Source organism: Aethalodelphis obliquidens, unplaced genomic scaffold (genome assembly GCF_003676395.1).
Source record: "Aethalodelphis obliquidens isolate GAN/ISIS:26980383/991018 unplaced genomic scaffold, ASM367639v1 scaffold5, whole genome shotgun sequence".
NCBI classification, from domain to species: Eukaryota; Metazoa; Chordata; class Mammalia; order Artiodactyla; family Delphinidae; genus Aethalodelphis; species Aethalodelphis obliquidens.
In genome coordinates, this window is record NW_020837949.1 from 40,193,155 (window position 1) to 40,208,494 (window position 15,340).

At 37.6% G+C, this 15,340-nt stretch overlaps 1 protein-coding gene across 1 annotated transcript in view; it reads left to right on the top strand.

Moving 5' to 3' along the window:
• ELMO1 (engulfment and cell motility 1) overlaps positions 1-15,340 on the top strand; it is a 551,203-nt gene that overhangs the window by 179,963 nt on the left and 355,900 nt on the right. Inside the window, exon 8 of the mRNA XM_027102174.1 lies at positions 8,811-8,910. Within this exon, the coding sequence (XP_026957975.1) occupies positions 8,811-8,910 (100 nt within the window). The remainder of the gene's footprint in view (positions 1-8,810; positions 8,911-15,340) is intronic.

Consider the following 15,340-nt stretch of genomic DNA (forward strand, 5'->3'; position numbering starts at 1 on the left):
AACAGTATCTGAAAATGTGCACCTTATTTTTTAAGCCTTCAGAGAAAATTCTGATCAGGGTATGATAGTGGTCTCAAATCATTCATCTTCCCCTACCCCTCCCACTAGAAGAAGTATTAATTGCAGGAACTCTTCAGTTATTAAATTCTAATAAAGTAGAAATATTGAGTTTTTAGGGTAAAGCTTCTTAAACCTAACTTTGATATATATTTTTAATATAGTAGAAGCACTTAATGGTAATAGCGGTAGAAGCCATCTTTTATGGGAATTTACTCTGTCCTGGGCATTGTCTCAATGTTTACACTCGTTACTTCTAATTCACACTTTTATCCACCATACAAGATGAGTAAAATTAGAATTGTTTCCTTTATGATGAAGTTAAAATGAGGTGGTGTTGGGATTCAAACTGATTTTTTCTCTAACAACCTCATACAATTTGCTAATGCAGAAGAATTTTGGGCTCTGAAGCCAAAATAATTTCTTAAAATTTATCTGCCAGTAGTTTTAATCTTTTGGTATATAGAGGTGTTGGAAGTGTGACTAAGCGTGAATCATGATTTCCATTTATCAATCGCAGACAAAATCAATGCTCGGGGCCCTGGTAATTGCAAAGTAGCTTAATCAGACTAAGTACCATAGATAATAATTATAAACTCTAGACAAAATATTGCAAACAGAAACATCTAAAAACAAGTGTCTGAAGAAACTGTCTAGCAACTGAAAACAGACAGAAAGAAGTAAGTCAATCTTTGAGAGAACAAATAAGCCCTAGATGAGATTTGTGTGTTTACAGCTTTTTGCCTGAGGAGTCCTGCTTATCCAGGTATCATGGGGTGACAAGAACCCTCAGTGTTAGTAAGTTACTAAGAGGATATAGTTTGGGGCTGGCAGAGCGGCTAGATTATTAAGGGGAATCCATGAAAGGAAGGAGGCTCAGAGGGTATGAGACGACCCCATATCTATATATAAACTCTGCCAAATCTATCACTGATCACTAAAGTGTGAATATACGTGTGTATGGGAACCCCAAAGGGACCTGGTAAAATTAGCAACTGGAAATGGGAAGAATTGGGAAGAGATTTAAACTGTCACTCACTGAGGAGTTTGGAGTCTGATTCTAGCCAAGTTAACTTCCTACTAGAACAAAAACCAATTCTTCAGAAGAACAAAGCTGAACTATGGCCTTGGCAATGTTTCATTCCCAATGTTCAGAATACAGTAAAAAATTAGTAGGTATATAAGGAATAGGAAAAGATGACCTATACTTAAGAAAAGAAATAAAGCAAGCAGTAGAAGCCTGCCTTGAGATGACCCAGATGTTGGAAATAGCAGATGAAAATTTTAAAGCAATGTTTATAAATATATTAAAAGACTAAAGAAAAGCATTAGCATATTAAATTTGCAGATGGGGAGTCTCAGCAGAGAAATGGAAATAAGAAATAACCAATTGGAAATTATGAAACTGAAAAGTATAATATTTAAAATGAAAAATTCAGTGTAGGATTTGAAGATGGCAGAAGAGACAGTAACCTTGAAGATATATCAGTATAGGTTACCCAATCTGAGGACTAGATAAGGTGAATAGTGAATAATTGACCTGTGAGATAGTAACAGTTGATTTTAAATACATTTAATTGGGGTCCCAGAGAGAGAGGAAAAAGATAACGGGGCAGAAAAATGTTTGAGGAAATAATGATAGAAAATTTCTGAAATTTGTTGAAAAACATAAATTTTTAGATCTAAGAAGCTTGTTGAACCCAAGTGGGATAGATAGAAAACTATGCCTAGAAACATCATAGTCAAACTTCTGAAATTGAAGGATAAAAAGGATACCTTGAAGGCAGCCAGAGAAAATCAACTTATTACATTAAGAAAATGAAAATAAGAATGAGAGCTGACTTCTCATTAGAAATATGGAGGCCAGAAGGCAACCTCTTAAAAGTGCTGAAAGAAAAAAAAAAAAAACTTGTCAACCCAGAATTCTTTTCTAATAACTATCTTGGAAATGAAGGTGAAATAAAAGTACTTTCAAATAAAGGAAAACTAAGATGGTTCATTGTTAGCAGATACACACTACAGGAAATATGAAGGAAGTTCTTCAATTAAGAGGCTTCAGATCAGATTTGAAAAAGCAGGACCCAGCTATATGCTGTTTACAAGAGATATACTATAAATACAAAAGAACATGTAGTTTGAAAGTGGAAAAACATACACCATGTAACTGGAGATAATAATAAAACATTTGTTTTATTAATATCAGTCACAATAAGACTTCAAGGCAACATATTATCAAAGATTAAGAGAGATAATTCACAATAAAAAATGGTTGGCTCATTAGGAAGACATAAAGTGTTAAATGTGTCTGTACCTAATATATAAGGCTTCAAAGTACATGAAGCAAAATCTGACAACTAAAGAGAAGTATAGACAAATCTGTAATCATGGTTGGAGATTTTAACACTCTTTTCTAATTTCTTTTTTAATTTCTAATCTCCCTTCAAGAAAGAATTTGCTCATCAACCCTGAGGAGTACAGTTAGCTGATAGCTTCCTGCTATAGCACGTTCAAGATCCATAACAGCTTTCAAACCAAGACCATACACGCTCTTTCTAGGCAGCCCCTAGTCAGAGAGCCTGATGAGCACGGTGCACATACCAGGGCCTGGCCATTTCTGCCCATTGTGGGACCCCTCTAACAATCCGTATTTATACTGAGCTTCCTCTTGGGTTGGCTGGGACTGTCAGAGCTACATCTGCGTCCTCTTTCCTTTCACAGGCATCATGTCTACCTCGCGGTCTGAAGGGTATTCTTACCCAGTCTTGCTTTGTGCCTCTTTATCTTTCACAAGCACCACCTATCTTCCAATAAACCTCTTGCTCTCCTTACTCCATCTCAGCGTTAACTGAGGACTAAACTGACACAAAACTGACCTATGAGGAAATAGAAAATCTGAATACCCACATCTGTTAAAGAAGTTGAATTCATTTTCAAAAGCCTTTACACAATGAAAATAGGTTACAATGGTGAATTTAATTATACATATGCAGAAGAAATACCAAATCTGCACATATGGTTTCAGAAAATAGAGGTAGAGGGGAAAAGTCCTCAGTCATGTTATGAGGCCTATGAGGCCAGTATCACTCTGATACCAAAACCTGACAAAGCCAATGCAGGAAATAAAAGTTAATCAACAGAGGTGCAAAACGTATGAACAAATATAATCAAGCAATGTATAAAAAATACTTGTGGGGCTTCCCTGGTGGCGCAGTGGTTGCGAGTCCGCCTGCCGATGCAGGGGACACGGGTTCGTGCCCCGGTCCAGGAAGATCCCACATGCCGCGGAGCAGCTGGGCCGGTGAGCCATGGCCGCTGAGCCTGCGCGTCCGGAGCCTGTGCTCCGCAACGAGAGAGGCCACAACAGTGAGAGGCCTGCGTACCGCAAAAAAAAAAAAAGATTTGTGGCCTGTAAAGATGTAAAGATTTATCTCAGAAATAGTTTAACATCTGAAAAATCAGTCACTGTGATTTAGTATTTAGCAAAATAAAGGAGAAAACTTAAAGAGAAAAAGCATCTTTACAGATACAGAAAGTAGATAATAGATACAGAAAAAGCATTTCATAGCGTCCAACAGTCATTCATAAAAATTCTCAGCAATCGAGGAATAGAGGGAACTTCCTCAACCTGATAAAGACTATCTGCAAAAAAAAAAAAGCGTTATACTTAATGTTGGAAGACTGAATCCCCACCCCTCCCAATAAAGATTGAGAATAAGGCAAATATGTAGCACTTCTATTCAACCTTGTATTGTAGTTTTTAGCCATAGCAATAAGTCAAGAGAGAGTTAAAAGACATAATGATCAGAGAGGAAGAAGTAAAACCAACTCTATTCGTAGAGGACATGATTGACTATGTAGAAAATCCTAGGGAATCTATAAAGAAACTGCTAGATCTCATAGCTGAATTTAGCAAAGTTTCAGGATATAACATGAGTATATAAAAGTGACATATTTTTATACCTTAATAGCAAACAACTGGAAAATGAAATTTTATAATTTCCATTTACAAAGTGTCAAAAATCATAAAATTCTTAGGAATAAATTTAACAAGAGACATCAGTATCTGTTCACTGAAAAAAAAATATATTGCTGAAAGAAATTAAAGAAGACCTAAATAAGTGGAGAATATACCATTTCATGGATTGGAAGACACAATATACTTAAGATAGCAATTCTCTCCAAATTAGGTTCAGTGAAATACAATCTTTTAAAAAGTAATTACGAGCCAATCCTAAAAACTTAAAGGAAATGTACTGGACCTAGAAGAGCTAAAATGGTCTTGAAAAACTCATAAAAATCAGTAAAGTTGGAAGATTTCATTAACTGACTTCAAGGCTTCCTGTATAGTTAGTTATTAACACAATATGATATTGGTGTAAGAGGATAGACAGATCCATGGAATAGAATAGAGTCCAAAATTGATCCACAGTTAAATTTTCAACAAAGGAGCCAAGAGAATATATGCTGACGTAAGAAATGCTGTGATTCTAAAGGGTAAGGGAATGTCTGAAGGGCAACAGAAATCCATACATTTCAGTGTATATAAGTTTTACCAGAAACAAAATAAAATACTAGGGAAAACTCAAAGGGCAGGGTAGAACTATATTCATTAATTCTGGCAATTAGGGATATATTCAGTATGATTTATTAATATCTTTGAAACTGGTCTTTATTTTCATCTTTTCTCTGCTTCTCTTTTGAGCATGACACCCAGTGGAGACATTTGGAAGCACTATTCTTTTATAAAATTAGTAGCATAAAATTTAAATGCTTTGAGATTGGCTGAATTTTGTTGGAAAGAAGAGGGTCTCTACTGAATTGATGAGAAATATTTATTTGAATCATTCCAGCACACATGGTGTGTTGGCTGTGACATGGCTGTCAACCAGCATGTAAAGTTTGCAGTCGGCTTAATTTGTGTCAGTCAGTGCTGCAAAATCTTTAGCTTGGCACCTTCTAAAAAAAAATAAACCAAACAAATAAAAATGCTCCCCGCAGGTGCCATGTGGTTGCTTTATATTTGTCGTCCTTTTAGCCTTGATCTTCTGCACCCAGCACTGATTTCAGAGACAGGACCCTGGCTCCTGCCTTCCCTCTTGGAGCCTGAGTCACTCCTCTAGCAGTGAAATAAGCATCTGTGTCAGGGTTCAAGGAGAGCTTTTATAGCTGCCTCATTTGAAATGAGATGATTGAGTCCGTTGATTTGGAAGGTGATACAGTTTTAGCATGGCTCTCCTTTTCTTGCAACTAAGGATTTGAAGTTGAATTTTGAAAAAATTCTCCCTCATGTAAACCTAGTATGCCATCCAGCAACCAGTTATAATGAATTATATATGTCATATATATACTATATGTATAATATAGTATATATGCATATTATATATTTTATAATATATAACATAACATATAAACAGTGTATCTAATAACATTTATATCTATATATTTATAAGATACATATATATGATTATATATAATAGATGTCTAATAACATTATATCCATAGAGTATATAGTTATATATTTAAATATATTAAATGTAATTAGATAATATTTATATAAATATAAATTATATAACATTTATATAAAACATTAGATGGACCAAGAGAGCTCTCCTTCTCCAGGGCACCTTGGTGTGATGTGAAGAAGCTTCTCTCATTTGTCAGTCGTTCATGTTAATGGGTTATCACAAAGCACAGAAAGCCCTAGCTGCACTCTCAGAAATGGTGCTCCAACTCCTTAACAACCTTGGGGAGTTAAATCCTGGTCCCAAGAGCAGCTTGGAGGTTTGGAAACCAAACGATACTCTTTCCCTTTTTCTCCATCTTTTTCCCAGGTCCTTGCAGCCTGTCTGAGGAGCCTGTAGGCAGAGCTCTGGAACACTTGAGGGACAATCCCCAGATGTTACTAAGGCCATTTGGATTATGAGTCCATTGAGCAAGGAGCAGAGTCATTTTGCATTCAGATAATTAGACAGCATAAATACAATTTATCTTTTGCTTTTAAAGCAGTTAATGAAGACTAATATCATCTCTAGTCCCAGCTACAGGGAATATAAAGAAGAGTTTGATTTCAGCAGCATGTTACTCCTTTTTCACTGCCCGTTCCATTGCTTGTTCTTTTAGTGACAATACTGAGGCAGTATTTTTGCACTGTGTGGAGGTCACAAATGCCATCCTCCAATGTCTTATAGATGGGCATCTTATAGCAGTTGAGGTCTTTTAGCGTGCCAGGTGTAAACAGATGTCAGCCATTCGTTATCACTTGGTGGTTGTTTTTTCCTTTTTATAAGTAAAAAAATTGCTAATATGGTTTATCACTAATAATATAATAAAATAATAAATTAGCTAATATTGTTTACTAATAATTCTATACATTATTATGTAATAATATTTTCACAGTAATTCTAATGCCTACATAATCTGTTAATAAATCTTACTAATTGCTTTTATTTCCTGGCTCTCTTATTTTCCTGAGGCAATTTCCTGCCTTTTTTTTTTTTTGCAAGCTAATGTTTGGATTTTCTTAGGACTCATTGTCTGTAGAAAGAGCCATTCTGGAATTTTTATATAACCTTTCTTGCTAGTATTTTTAATCCATTTTCCGCCTATCTTTCTGCTTTTTTTTTGTTTTCTTAAAATAAGCTTGAGTTTTCTGGTTTGGAATTTCCTTTTTGGGGCATGATTCTCTGATGCCACCCTGTATGATTGGGATTGCCCGCCTGTGACTCAGAAAAGCCTTAAAAAAATATTTGCTGCTTTTCTCTCTGGCTTGAAACGTTTGGCTTTTCTTGCAATTTTTTTTTTTTTCCTCTCTCCAAGGACAGAGAATTCTTGACACAATGAAGACAGACATTTGAAAATCATGGGCTTTATGTACCTTTTTAAAATACCACTTTGCATAATGATAATAACTGACATTCACATACTGGCTTCCATGTGCTATACAGTGCTTAGAGGGCTCTAAGTATGGTAGCTCCTTTCATTTCCCCAGCAATCCTCTGAGTTAGGTATCACCACCACCACCAGCATCACTGTCGTCCTCATTTTTATAAAATGAGGAAACCGAGGCATACAATGTGTCCTTGTCCACTGAGAGCTGGAGGGTAGCCTCTGCTGTCTGACTCCAGAAACCAACCGCTTAGCCATTTCTATCAGGCGCACTTCATCCCCTCTGATCTCCGGCAGCTTGGGATCACGGTCCTTTCCTGAGAGCCACTTCCTCTTTGGTAGGTCTCTTTTCAGCATCACAGCTTCGGAGATGATGCAGAATTTTCCAGGTCTGTTATTGAGGCTGGGCTGAGAACACTAGGAAGAAGGGAAATTGTGAAGCTGTTTTAAAAGAAATATGAGGGCTTCCCTGGTGGCGCAGTGGTTGAGAGTCCGCCTGCCGATGCAGGGGACACGGGTTCGTGCCCCGGTCTGGGAGGATCCCGCTTGCCGCGGAGCGGCTGGGCCCGTGAGCCATGGCCGCTGAGCCTGCGCGTCCGGAGCCTGTGCTCCGCAACGGGAGAGGCCACAGCAGTGAGAGGCCCGCGTACCGCAAAAAAAAAAAAAAAAAAAGAAATATGAGCTTGTTTCCTATTCTATTAATTGAAAATGGATGGGAAGATTCAATCTAGACACTTTATGAGACTTTGTAGTGTAGCAATTGTGATATATAAGAGTCTACAGATTAAGAATCTGAACAACTAATTTTATTTTTAAAAAATCAAGCATATGAATCAGTGTGGTTGTATATAGTGTGGAGATCCTGGTGGGCGTAATTCAATGTACTTGAAGAGAAAGTACTTCTCTTGAGAGTTTTGAGTTACTATTTATTATGGTGATAACTTACAGTAGAGGTGAGTTTCTGTAAAAGATTCTCAGTGTTGTTTTGAAAGCCCTAGAAATCAGGGTATTGTCTGATAAGGGTCACGGGTGGAGCTTGTTTAGAAGGCCGTTCTTTTACTTGAGCTTGCCTGATCTCTGCTTAGACTTCTAACCCACTCATGAGACCCTTCCTACAGCCTTTTGAATCACAGCAAGTCTATGGCCAGCAAACAGTTATTGTGTATAATATTCTAGAAAGATATTATATAAAGCCTATTAACTAAAGATAAAATGCTGGCCAGTGTAATATAGAAATGAATATGTTTACTTACATATATATTTGTATCTATGTGTGTGTGTGTAAATGCACTCACCCAAACACACACACACACACACACACACACACACACACACACAAATATAGACCACAAGAATCCTTTGCAAAATGCTAATACTGTTAATAGAATTATTTATAATCTTCCCTGTTGGATACCCAGAGATAATAAAAGAAGCATATTGCCCTCTTCCTAATTTTTGTTTGCTGGGAAGCTTTTTTAAGCTATCATTTACTGAATTCTTGTATGTTACACACTTTATTAAGTGCTCTACAAGCAGCCCTGTGATGAAATAGATTTCACTATCCAGTTTTTCAGCAGAGAAGACAGAGGCTCAGGGAGATTAGGGACCTGCCCAGTACAACACAGCTCACCTGAGTGAGAGTGTGAGCCCAGCTGTGTCCCACGGAGGCCCTGGCTCCCCTCTGTGAAGCCACCTGCCTCCTGCCTATTGACTCATGTTTGCAAGGACATTGCCTGTGGCCCAGCTGCTTATCCCAGCGATCTCTTACAGTTCTGCTTGTATTCAGCTTTCTAAAGCTTTCTCACTTCTGTCTTCCCTTGTATTTAGCTCTTGGGCCCATCACCCTTATACCATCTTGTGTTTTCCAGCTTTGGAGACATGCTGTCCTTCACCCTGACGGCCTTTGTGGAGCTGATGGACCACGGAATAGTGTCCTGGGATACGTTTTCGGTGGCATTCATTAAGAAGGTAATTCAGATTGTGCTTCCCAAGGTCAAATCACTTCCTTCTTTTACAGATGTTTTTCTCTGGTTTGAGCATATTTTAGAATGGTTTCTTTTAGTTCTTTGTGTTAAAGTGTGAGTGTGGTTTTTGATAGTATTATGTATGTGGGGGTCAGGGCACCTAAATTCTGTATGAAAAATGATGTTTTCTTCCCACTGGGATCGTAAGAGATTGTATAATACATGAGAACTCGTAGTCAAGGAAAATCAAGGTGACATGTTAAAATCAGAGAAGCATCTGCTGAGCCCCTGTTCTGGACTCTGCTGTTCTCAAGGTCTAAGTAGAGTTCCTGCTGTCCTTCCCAATCCTTCTCCCTTTAACCAGGTGTTCAGGAAAAGGGAAAGAGGCAAAATATACTGATTATTATATGACTGGGTCTGAAGCAGGAATGTAAGAGAAGAAGGTGTGCTTGGATCCATGCCTCTAAGGCCGAGTAAGCCTGCTTACTGGTAATCTTGGTGCAATAAATGTCTCTGAGATCAACTAATTCGATTGGTTCCTACTTTCCTTAGGAGGAAACTAATGAAGCTACAGGCAAAGGTGGACCTGGTTTGGGGAGAGAGGGCAGAAGAGACCCTACCATTCCCAGCGTTGAATAGTAATAAAGACGTGTCTGCAAATTTACAATTCTGTTTCCAGTGTTCTAACCAAAAGTGAATAGCCCTGACTTTATAACTATTAAATGTAGTATTAAATCAAGAATCATTATTATTTATTAATTTGTTAACTTATTTTTCCTCTCTTTGTATTTGTATTTGTGTATCTAGATTCCTGGGAAGGGTTGTCTAAAATAAAGAATTTCAGAGTCTGTGCAAAAGCTGGAAAATCAAAGCAAAATCCAGTATGAGTCACTTGAGTCTTTAAAGACTTTTATTTTGAAATCATGGTAGAGTTATAGAAAATTTGCAAAAAAAACAGTACAGAATGTTCCATATAAGCTTCAACCAGTTTCCCTAAACATTTTGCATAATAATATATCATTATCAAAACTAGGAAATTAACAGTGGTGTAATACTGTTACCATTATTTGATTTCAGCAGTTTTTCTACCAATTTCCTTTCTCTGGTTAAGGACCAGATCCAGGATCCAAGACTGCATTTAGTTGGCGTGTCTCCCAATGTGACATTTCCTCAGTTTTTCCCTGTCTTTCATGACTTGGACAATTTTGAAGAATACTGGTCAGTTATTTTGTAGAACGTCCCTCAGTCTGGGTTTTTTGATATTTCCCTCATGATTAAATTAAGGTTATGCATTTTCGGCAAGAATATTAGAGAAGTAATGTTGTGCCCTTTTCAGAGCATCACATTGGGGTATGAGATGTTAATACGCTTATTAATGGTGATGTTGACCTTGATTATGTGGATAAGGTGGTATCTTCTGGGTCTCCCCACTGTGAAGTTATCTCTTTTCTTTTTGAAGTTAGTCAGTACCTGGAGGGAGACACTGCCTTGAATTGAAGAGCATAGAAGAGCCCCTAGTCTGTTCATTGAGGGTGTTGGGAGCAGAAGCCCCACAGATTGAACGCCTTCATGATGTTGCCTATTTTTTTCAGAGGAGGGCCGATTGGGAACCCAGGGCCTTCTTGATGCACCTCTGAATCCCTTTTTCCTACGAGGGAAACAAGTAATGGGAACCACCTAGAAAACATACAAAGAAGGATGAAGCCTCTTTTTGCCTATATTTGTCAGTGGTATGAATTGCTAAAAAAAGGAGAAATGACTGTAGAAGAGAAAGCCAAGGAAATCCTGATGTGTTAGGAAGTACTTTCCTTTGGTGGTGACAGGAAATGCAAGCATTAGATTATGAATGCAGAGAAAAAATTGCTGTAATTTTTCTTTCCAAGATAAAAGTTCTAGAGAAATGGAATATTATTCAGCCGTAAAAAGAATGAAATATTGCCATTTGTAGCAACATGGATGGACCTAGAGATTATCATACTAAGTGAAGTAAATCAGACAAAGACAAATATTATATGATATCACTTATATGTGGGATCTAAAAATAGTACAAATGCACTTATTTACAAAACAGACTTACAGACATGGAAAACAAACTTATGGTTACCAAAGGGCAAAGGGGAGAGGGATAAATTAGGAGTATGGAATTAACAGATACACACTACTATATATAAAATAGATAAACAACAAGGACCTACTGTAGAGCACAGGGAACTATCTATATTCAATATCTTGTAATAACCTATAATGGAAAAGAAGCTGAAAAAGAATATATATATGTGTGTGTGTGTATATATATATATATATATATACACACACACACGTATATATGTACACATACATATATAAAACTGAATCACTTTGCTGTGCTGACACTAACAGAATATTGTAAATCAACTGGACTTCAATTTAAAATAAAAGTTCTAGGGGAAGTAAGTTCAAATCTAAAAATACTGGGTTTTGCACATTTTTTATACTTAACAGAATTTTTCAGTTCATTCTGAATTTATGGCAGGCCTTTCTTTCCTACATCCAAATTGCTTAGCTTTTCTGATATTAGAGCCTCTTTTGCTATAAAAACAGTGCCGTTCTGAACGTGAATTCCTTGAAGTTATGTTATGCTTTCACCCACATTATCTCTTTTGATCCCCACAGCAAATCCTTTGCGGAACAGAGCAGTTAGTCTTTCTATTCCTGGTCAGGAGATGAGGACACAATGGCTTGGGGAGATTGAGTGAGGTTATAGAGAGCGGGGTGTCATTGGTCCCCCGGGTCAGGGCTCCCTCCCCCATCATCATGCACCTGTGTTTTAAGCGATGGAAAGAACAGCTCCTGAAGAATAGTCCTGTTGAAGCAGCGTTACCTGTTGTTCAGCCCTCCCTGACCTCACTGGTGCAGAGTTAACTGATTTCTTCTGCTCCCCATTCTCCTTGGATCTTGTATATGCCACTATCCCAGCACTTACCACATTTCTGAGGACTTCTTGTTCTTTTGACTGGCTCTCCCAAGAGACCATGAGTCCTTGGAGGGTGGAACCGTGACTTTCTTCCTGTCTCTATCCTTAGAACCCGGCATAGAGTAAGACCTTAATACGTTTCTGTGAAATGAATGAGTGAAATTTGCTTTGGAAGCATTTTTTTAAACCCTGAAACTTGAAGAAAAAAAAAATACTGTGCCACTGTATTTAAATATATTTCAATTAAAAATTCAGTTATGAATATAAAGGAATTACAAAGCTGTCTTTCTTTAAATGATGTGAGATGTGGTTAGAGAGAATGACAATAATCTAATTTCCTAACTGCTTATGAAAACAGTTTTCATTCACTGAAATTAAATAAAAATCATATTAGATCTAAGGAAGCAGACTAGCAGTCTTGGCAGTTTAAGTTAAAAATTAAATATTTTTCAAAAGGCAGCACGTTTAATATATGCTATCCTCATTCCTAGTCATTCTGCTTCCTTTGCATTGCTACTTAAATCTCAACTCCTTATGTGAATTAAAAAAAAGTGGTCATCAGAAAATGACTTTATAATTGATAGTTTTTGTAAGGTTAACTTTTTTATTCATTAGCTGGATCAAATTCAGCACTTTGACAACCCAGGAATTGTATACAGGCAACTGTCTTTTAAATGGAGCTTTATCTAGACAAAAATCAACTAGGAAATGCGCCGACAAAAGATGCTTATCTCTGTGGTCCAGACTTGGCTTCCTATTAATGCCAAATTCATACGACTTTGGAGCAATATTTTTCCCCTGCCAGCCTTGGTCTCCTTCTCCACTATCTATTTTGTTATGTGTGAATCTAGATTCTAGTTTACAAACTTTTTCTGTAATAAATAACATCATTTCATAAACACTTTGAAACTTGGAATCTCTTGATGCCAATATATAACATTGTTGCTTTTTAAAGACTTGACTTCTTAGGGAGAGGGTCAGAAGGCATGGAGGGGAAAGAAATGAAAAAAAAAAAAAAAAAAACCTAGAACTTTCTGTGCTACCAGTTGGTTTTCCCCTAGCCAAGTATAATATCAGTGATTTTTCTTGGAAGGAAAGTTTTATACAAATGCTCTTGAAACCTTAGCTCTGCAGGAGGGCCTGGTTCACCCTGCAGTATTTTCAGTGCCTGGATAAACACCCAGCCAGTTTCAGCTTAGAGACCCAATAATTTTTTCCTCTTAAAAACTTGAGAGATTTATGGGCCTCTGCCCAGATAATTTAAAATATGGGAGTGGAGCTCCATGTTCTCCATGGATCTTTTCAGTTTTGATAACTTAGGATAATTTTAAGATCTCAATCTAAGTGATTCAAAGAAGTGTTTATGTAATTTTAATAATTTGTATCATTGATTCATGTGATGACCCATAGCTTCTAAAATGTCACCCAAATATTCCTATGTTTTATTTCGGTAGCACTTTTAAATGAGTGGAAGCACGTGGAGGTAATATATATAATTACTTGTAGTTCCTCCTACCTCTTTTTCCATTTGATACAGACCTACTTTCAAGAAGCTGTCCTTTGATTGATTTAGGCCGGCTCACCTGTATTGACCAAAAGTACAGAAATGGAGCTGGGAAAAATTTAAAGGCGAAGGAAGTCATTATTGACTTTTGGGAAGACAAGGGAAATTAAAATTTAACCAGACTATCTTTAACCTTCTATAAGCTATACTACGATCTATAGTTTTTAAACTAGACATAGAAAATAACATTTATACAGTCACAAATTCGTCCAGGCACCAATAAGGAGCCTGTCTACGGTCATCATGTTTGCTCAATCAGCCCTGATGCCTTGGTTATTAGTACTCATTAGTTGACAATATTGGGTCATTTAGATGTCTAGTTAAAACTATTGACAAAATAAGGCAAAAGATAGAAGTTAGTTTCATAAAACGACTAGGATCTCCTACAGAATTGTGCATAGGACTCTAGTGAGTTGTGTGCCTGCTCTCTGCCAGCTTAGTGTGTTACACAAAATTTCGTATCCTGCTTCAGGCTTGCTGAAGAGATGGGATCTATGTGTCAAGGAAGAGCTGAAGTGATGGAAAAGATTAACTTTAAACAATACCTTGAGGAAGGTAATGGATTAGTTTCATGAGAGAGAAATATATAAAAATGGCAAATGGAAATGGAATATATATGTGGGGTACAATGTCTGAATGAAAGCAAAGACCATAGCCTGTTTTACCGTCATTGTATAAGCCTGTTGGGAGCAGGTGAGAGTTAATAATTTGCAGAGAACTTTAAAACCCATTATAAGAAAGTGTGTGCTTCATACCAGGAAAACATTGAGAGTTTTGATTGAGTATTTCAAGAAAGGAAATACTGTCACAGGATATTTATGGAAGTAAAGGGTAAATTTGTATTAGAGGGAAATCTTGAATATAGAGGAAACTGAAGAAGATGCTGTCTTAGTAACCCAGGAACGAGTTGGACCGTGGGCCAGTGTCATGTATATACAACTGAACATGTATCATAGGGGAGACATTGCAAATGTGTCCACGGAAATAGAAAGTAGGGAACTAAGACTATTAATCACTAATGATTATGGCAAACTTCGAGAAAGGTGATACTTGAGAAGGCAGGAATAAGAAGTCAATGAGATTGATTTTTAGCCCATTTAATTTTAGGCTTTGTTGGAATGTCTAAGTGGAGGTATACTTTTGGATGCCAAGAATAAGCACGTAACATACCTCATAGTAAATGACTTTTTTTTTTTTTGTGGTATGCGGGCCTCTCACCGCTGTGGCCTCTCCCGCTGCGGAGCACAGGCTCCGGACGCGCAGGCCCAGCGGCCATGGCCCACAGGCCCAGCCGCTCCGCGGCATGCGGGATCCTCCCGGACCGGGGCACGATCCCACGTCCCCTGCTTCGGCAGGCGGACTCTCAACCACTGCGCCACCAGGGAAGCCCGTAAATGACTTTTTAATCTGTCTGTGCTAGATGATAAAGTCCTTGAATTTAAAAATCATGTGTGTTTGCTCATCTCTTGATTTCCAGATCCTAGGTCAGTGCAAGCCTGTTTCATAGCATATGGTCAATACATATTACTTGAATGAATGCAAAGAAGGGATGAAGGCTAGAGGGTGGGGGAGGGAGGTTGACCATCAGCTTTCAGCTGGAGGATTCTCCATGGAGTCTTAAAGGTACATCCAAATTTACTAAATGGAGACAAGAAAAGGAGCATGGAAGGAGAATAGAATTAGTGCAGAGAAATAAGAGTTATTGTCAATGCACTTCTTTGTGAGTTCTTTAGTTTTCTACTAAGTGCCAAGAATTATACTGGGACAATGAAAAATGGTTGGGGTGGTGCTGGTGGGGAAGTCAAAGAATTTATATTCTATTTAGAAGAGATCTAAGTTAGGTGTTAAACCATGAGCACGGTATGAGGGTCATTGGATTTGGGGGAGAGAAAGTTGGCCTTAGAGAAGGAAAGGTGG